The 6,978-nt window shown below is 37.6% G+C and overlaps 1 protein-coding gene across 1 annotated transcript; it reads right to left on the bottom strand.

The window, feature by feature from the left end:
* Positions 1–204: 204 nt before the first annotated feature.
* On the bottom strand, positions 205–6,560 carry LOC105049133 (uncharacterized). The gene is made up of 5 exons (XM_010928696.4): positions 6,115–6,560; positions 5,856–6,019; positions 830–1,520; positions 667–758; positions 205–569 (listed from the first exon to the last, which is right to left on the bottom strand). The coding sequence occupies exons 1-5, from the start codon at positions 6,415–6,417 to the stop codon at positions 440–442; spliced, it is 1,380 nt and encodes a 459-aa protein (XP_010926998.1). The 5' UTR covers positions 6,418–6,560; the 3' UTR covers positions 205–439.
* Between the last annotated feature and the right edge of the window lie 418 nt (positions 6,561–6,978).

Raw genomic sequence — 6,978 nt, forward strand, 5'->3', positions numbered from 1 at the left:
CTTTTCAATCAGTCGGTTAAGATGTCAATTTGGAATTACAGGATGTCATCACCCAAAACTTAACCATAACCTACAAACTATTAAAGTGATCCTGCTGACATTAATGTCTCAGCTTTCTTTGCCTTGTCCATGAAGTCAGAGGATCCATTATGTTTTCCAAACCAAGATTCTAGAGGGGCAATTTCCTATTGATGACACAAATAATTATAACGGATGTCATTTACTTGATCCATAATTCCTGAATCACTAGCAATTACCATTAGTTCCAACTGTCAATCATCTATGTAAGCTTTAAGCAGATATTTCAAATTTGACTCCACAATTCATAAGGGCATCAATAAATCAGCATAATAAATGCATCGCTCATCATGGGCTCAAAAGTTCCTTGAGGAAGTACCGCAACACCAGTGTAGTACCATTTAGATCATCTGATTCCTACTCAACTATTCGACTTTCTTTTCTTAGATAGCTTGCTCTTCAAATTGGTTGAAGTAATTAGTCCATAATCAGATGGGAGCATTTCACTCGTCTTCCCAAATATATTCTCATAATCATCCCACAGCTCAAACCTAGTCAAAACCAAGAAGCAAATCAATAGGAGTATTGCTAATAAAAAGGGGCATGAAAATGAAAATCAGAAGGTTCATATGGATATGAATCACATACCAATAAGCCAGGAATTGGAATGGCGCATACTTCCTGTAGATGGATTCTACATCCCTCTTGACAGAATGAATGGTACTATTTATTGCATGAAACTGCATATAATGTTAGACAGCATTATTCTATGTGATTATGGAATCATAGATAGGAAGTCATGGAAACAGACCTTTTTCAAATGCCTGATGGTTTCTGTATCGGCTGGAATTTTGTGGTAAAATCCCATGCACATGAGGACATTGGCACATGTAAAAGGACCAAAACCACAGATGCCAGATAACTCCTTATCCACTTCAGCATAGCTGGATAATGTGAATCCACCACAAGCTTCTTCAAGCTTTCTCAACTGTAGCTTGCATTCCACAATATTTTGAGCAAGTGACACTATGCGCTGTGCTCGATATCCAAGTTTACAACGCATGGCCAGGTAATCCACGTCAAGCATTGCCAAATCTTCTGGACTAGGAAAATCACCAATTTGTTTGGATGGACAAGACGTATCTCCTGACAAGTCATGAAGGGGAGTGGAAACAGTAGAGAGTTTGTTGCTTGTCTCTTCCATACATAAATTGCTTATTTCTTCCATACACAAGGGTGTGCTTGAAGGTGTTTCCTTCCCTTGCGAATTGTTCGGCTGGTTGTCATGGTTTATCTCTGAGTTGCCACCTTCCGCTGATTCAGCTTTATCCTCTATCAACTTGGTTTCTAGTTTCACCATTATTTTCTTTTTCTTTCCTTTTCTTCTTTTTAGTTCTTTTGCTTCAGGTGTCTTTGGATGAAAATCTTCATGAGAAGTGCGAAGCTTCAGTTCCAGTTGAAGCTCACAGAGCGATCTAGCCATTGACAGAGTTCTAGGCCATCTACAATAAGAGGGAATCCATGCATCATCACACACATAGCTTATACAGGACTTCAGCAAAAAACTACTAATAGAGAAACTAAAATATGAAATCTCTTCACAGTGGCCCCATGTTTCTTGTCTTCCCAATTTATGATTTATGCAGATGATAAATAAATAAACCTAACCTTGATCTGTTCATTTGTATTCAGATCATTGTGTGAGAAATTTTTTATTATTGAACTAAAAGAAGCATTTTTCTGAATCCTATCGATATTCAATTGCATATAAAAAATATGGAATTTATACTGAGAAATTATGCAAAGACCACCATGTGCTTTTGGTCTCAATCAGTCAAAGAAATTAAAAAATTACATAACAATAGTTAAATCCGGCAAACTAGCAAGTAAATATCATCCAAATACAACAAATCTAGTGATATGGCTAAAATCTTATATGCGGTCCTTTGGATTTCTTTAAAATGAAGTTCCTTACATCCCAGATCAGAAGATAGGGGCATACAATATGCTCTACATGGATAGCAAGAGAAGTTTTTGCCTCATGCAAAATTATTGACTTTAGCTGACATATCAGCCTACAAGAATCTTTTGGAAAAATGCGACAGAATCCTCTGTGTTTCCCGTTGCAAGGCCTGCTGCCTTGCCAATTTATGAGCCACATCTAAATGTCCCATCCTTAGCTCATACCACCTCCTTTGCACCAATGTCCTCTTGTATTCATGGTCAACCATCTCCAACTTAGCCTTTAGAGCTACAGTTCTCTCCTAGCCATTATGTTCCTTAATATCGTTTCCAGCCAGCAAGACCACCCTTTAATAGTCAATTGTCCACAGCTCTCAGTTTACTACTTATCTTGAAAGTTTTAGGTTTTCGTAAGCTGTATTTAAGTGTCACTAAGCAGGTCCAATATCCAAAGACCAACATGAGAATCCATTGTTGTTTTGTTGGATGATTTGCTCAAGCACTTTTTAATTTGGTTTTGTCTAATTTGCTGGCCTTCAATTGACTCTTTCAGCTATGACTCATGCAAACTTGAATGCAATACACCTTTCATATGTACATTTCACCCCATTGCATCATTGATCTTTTTTGCTTCAAACTACTCTTCTTTTGAATGTTTGAACTCATTGTTTTCTCCTGCCTTCAGGTTTGGTTTGTTAAACAAAATATACTGTATGCTCCACCTTCACTTTCTGCTCCATCTCAAAGTTCATGCGCCGTTGCTTCAGAAGTTCAGTTCACCCTCAATATTGGACTAAGAAGTTAAGATTTGTAGGTATATCTCCATGACTGCATCCATGAATTTTGAGATTAGCTTCAATGAATTGCGCATCAACCTCCTCTTCCACATAAAGACAAAAGCTAATTTATTGTGCTTAACAAATAATGGTTGCTCATCTCTTTTATGCAATGCACTCCTTCAGATACAACTTTCTTTTTTTTATGCTCAGCATCTGAAGCTGCTTATATGTCAACTAGCTTCTCTTTGATACTGTCTGGCACTTTCAGCCCATGGCATCACATTGTTTATGTTTGTTTATGCTGATGCCAGTTGATTTTATAAGCGACTCTCATTTCTTGCCTGTTAACTTTATTTGCAAATGCATCTCTTCACCATCCTAAATCCTCAGCCCACTGAGCTCTATAATTTACATTTTCCCAGTTAATTACAGGATATGCCATTAAAGCCAACAACCTACTTCATGCTAGTGAATCCTCAAGTGTTCTCTCGACTCATTTTTGGACTTACAACCTGGACCGCCACTCCTGGCCTCTATCTTACCTTCTTGGAAATCCATCTTATGGTGGATCCGATATTCATCACATAGTTGAACCATCACTCTCAGGAAAACTTTCGGTGGATGATCCACCTTAAGATTGCAGCCAGCAATTGAGATAGTTGACACAATAACTCATATGGTGCACAAATATTATATCACCCACATGCTCATTATCAAGGCATGTTGTACTGATGCAAATAGCCCCATCCTGGGCGACTGTACTGTACCAGCAGCAAACTCAGACTTGGTCACCGAACCAACCATACCAAGTGCACTGACACCATATTAGCATCGTATTAATATAGGGTCTGGTACCGAAATTGCGAACCTTACTCATTAAGTTATTCACTCATATAGTGATGAGTTCTTTGAATCACTCCATATATATATATGCATGCATGCATGTATTGGGTGACAACTCACCAATTTTGGTTTTGTATATTGGCAAAATGGTCAGAAGTGATATGTGGCCATTCCAACATTTGCTTCTCAAGCAGGTATTTTCTTCAATCTTCTCTCATTCTCACCAGCAAATGAACCATAAATTACAAAATAAATGCTATTATAACTGCATTATCCATTGTCCATGCTATGATAATTACACATCAACCTCCAGAAAATCTTTCCCCTTAACACTATTCACCTCAGCCTTCTGTCCAGCAACATATTAGATGCAGGCCCATGTTATCCATCTCTTCATATAAATATTGAATCATGAGTTAATGGTGTCAATTGTAGGTCCCCCTTAGCTTTAGTTCTCACTTGTATGCATTATTTTTACAAATACTTGCTTAACCAACTCTACCAATTGGTTGCCATTTTCAAGCTCCTCTACCTTACCTATAATCTCAATAGCTACAACTAAGCCCGACAAACATGGAAAAAGTAAAGCATCACATGAAGCAGAAAAGAAAGAACAATAGAACTTTTTAATCAAAGATCACAGAAGTATACAATTTTTTAAGTCAAATATGTATCTAAAGATGATGATGACACCAAGAATACTATCAATGTCATTAACATGCACAAAATGAAGGGTCACAGTTTAACACATGCAACAACCATCTTAAAGATGTTAAAAGTGATTGGAATGGCAATTTTGAAACTCCCACCCGTCAAAGCATTAAACCAAATGTCATCAAACTTTATAGAAAAAGCTAAAAAGGTGAACCTTGTACAATTGTATGGAAACATTCTTATTAACGAAGTTAAATAAAGATTTTGACACTATTTCCAATATCTCTGATCTTTACAATAGAGCAAGTAAAAGATAAATAAGATTTTGACCAATGAAATTTGTTGAAGGGGTTGTAGGTTTTTGACTTATTTGGTAGAGAATCAGATTACTTTCACCAAGAAACCAGGTTAAAAGGATTTACAGATCATTGAAAGGGTGCATGAAAAAGGACCTTCACTCACAGATGAAAACGTCAATGATGTTGGACATGAAATATAATGATAGGTTGGATTCATGCTTTGTCGATGTTTACAGTTTCCTTTTCTAGATTATTTAGGGTTATACCTGCCATGGGGCATTTCATATGCAATTGCTTAGAAGGGTCTCAGTTAAAGTGTTATCAGGTCAAGATCCATAGGAATATCATGTTTTGGGAAATAGATGGGTCACAAGTTTGTTTCCTTACTTGAAACGGTTTGCATATTAACAAAAGATGCATGGTGTAAATTTGATAGGTTGGGTACTTGAGTCCATCAGTGTAATAATAATCACTTTCTCCAATCTATTTTGCAGGAGTAGCATATAGAAGACCCAAAGGAATAACTAGTCAAACACAAAGACATGGATAGTTATAGTATAACAACAAAAATCTAAAAAGTAAAGGAAGAATACATATATACAGACACATAGACATAAATGTTTACCCACTTACCCGTCACTGAATTCATAACCTAATCAATCAGTATTTCTAATTTGTAAATGTAATATAAGCTTTTAGTGTGGCATCAAAATTGAATTCATCTCCCTTCATAAAGGAATCATGCAGTCCTTATTTCGCTTCAATCACATCCAACCACAAGGGGTCAGACATAGGAAAAATTACCAAATGGGAGATGAGAAGAATGAATTGCACATGTATGACATTACTATAAATGCACCCAATAAAATTTATTCTGTATAACAGAGGTCAGCAGCATGACTAAAACTAACATTAACTAATAGTTTTGTTTGCAGAAAGTTTTCACCAAGACTATATTGATTAGTCCACCATTTGTCAGCAAATTGAATGCTTTAGAAGATATCATGTTGCAAGTGCATATCATTTTACTACATATGGTAAAAAGCCATTCAGGAGACTCTTCGGCTAAGTTGCTACATGCATATTAACTTTCCCAATGCTAACACAACAACAACTAACATCCATACTCAGATCAGTTCAAGTAATCAGAAAAATCATGCACTTGCAGATAAATAAACGTATTCGATCATAAATAACTAATTCATATGCAGTAATTCAAGGCATTTCACACTTCATCTTTATTCATTATCTGTGGTGCAACAACAATGATAAGCTAAAAAACAAAAAAAGGATGACTCACTGGCAGTTGCAGAGGAGGATGCACTTGACCATATCCTCAAACAGGGTTGGAGACCGGAAAACTCGTCCGAAACCCCTCTCCTTCGCGCCGGCATGAAGCTTATGGAACTCCCTTATCACCCGGTCATTCTCATCGGATATCCGAAGCATCCGGCGCACCTGTGCCTGCAACCAAAACCACCATTCAACCAATCACCGACACCATTAAAACCCCAAAAAAAAAAAAAAAGGCATCAAGAAAGAGAGAGGTGATGGGATACAAGGATAGCATGCTGGTCTTGGGAGGAGAGGGAGGAGGCGCCGAAGACGGATACGAGGAGAAGGGGGTGGGAGGGGGAGGGGTGGGAGATGCGGACGGGAAGGGAGGAGGAGGAGGTGGGGAGGCGGAGGGGGCGGTGGAGGGATTTGGAGGCCGGGTCCCAGCGGTTGGGGGCCATCATGAAGAGACCGTGGCTGCACACGGCGGTCTCCAGGTTGAAGCCTGGGTCGTTGAGGGGCAGTTGCAGATGCACCACGCCGGTGCTGCGGTCCGCTTGGCCGCCGTTCGCTTCTTCTGCCCCCATTTCCGATGTCAAACGGCTAGTTGGCTTCACTGGATTTTGGAAGGCAATTAATTAATAACAGTAATTGCTCTAGATGAAGAAAAGAGAACCCCACGGCAGGGCTGCAGCTCACTCAAAAATTGCAATACGTCAAGGGTTGGATCCGGAGTGATCAATCCTCACCCCAACCTCGGAATCCAATCCAATCAGATTTGATATATACATAAATAAATAAATTATATATATATTTAATATAAATTATATTTATATTTATATAAATATATTTTGATCTTTTTAAATTTTATGTTGATGTATTATTAAAATAAAAAAAATATGTTTTTGTACGATAAAAATTAGAGGCACCAGCAGCCAGCCAAATTTCAAGTACATCAATTTGATCAATAAAATAATAAAAAATTAAGTTAAATAAAAAAAATAGACAAACAAAGCTCAACACTATTTACTTGTGACTCTCACATAACTCCACGTAGCCCATTAAATGGTCTAATATGATAAAATAAATTAAATCACTACTGACATGGCATCTTATGATGTTTATAAATAATTAAGGTAGAAATGTAG

The sequence above is a fragment of the Elaeis guineensis genome, chromosome 7 (assembly GCF_000442705.2).
Source record: "Elaeis guineensis isolate ETL-2024a chromosome 7, EG11, whole genome shotgun sequence".
NCBI classification, from domain to species: domain Eukaryota; kingdom Viridiplantae; phylum Streptophyta; class Magnoliopsida; order Arecales; family Arecaceae; genus Elaeis; species Elaeis guineensis.

Coding starts and splice junctions, on each gene's coding strand:
- LOC105049133 (XM_010928696.4), bottom strand. CDS start 6,417: ATGGGGGCAGAAGAAGCGAACGGCGGCCAAGCGGACCGCAGCACCGGC. Junction 6,020..6,114: donor AAGACCAGCATGCTATCCTT/GTATCCCATCAC, acceptor TTTTGGTTGCAG/GCACAGGTGCGCCGGATGCT. Junction 759..829: donor CCATCAGGCATTTGAAAAAG/GTCTGTTTCCAT, acceptor CATTATATGCAG/TTTCATGCAATAAATAGTAC.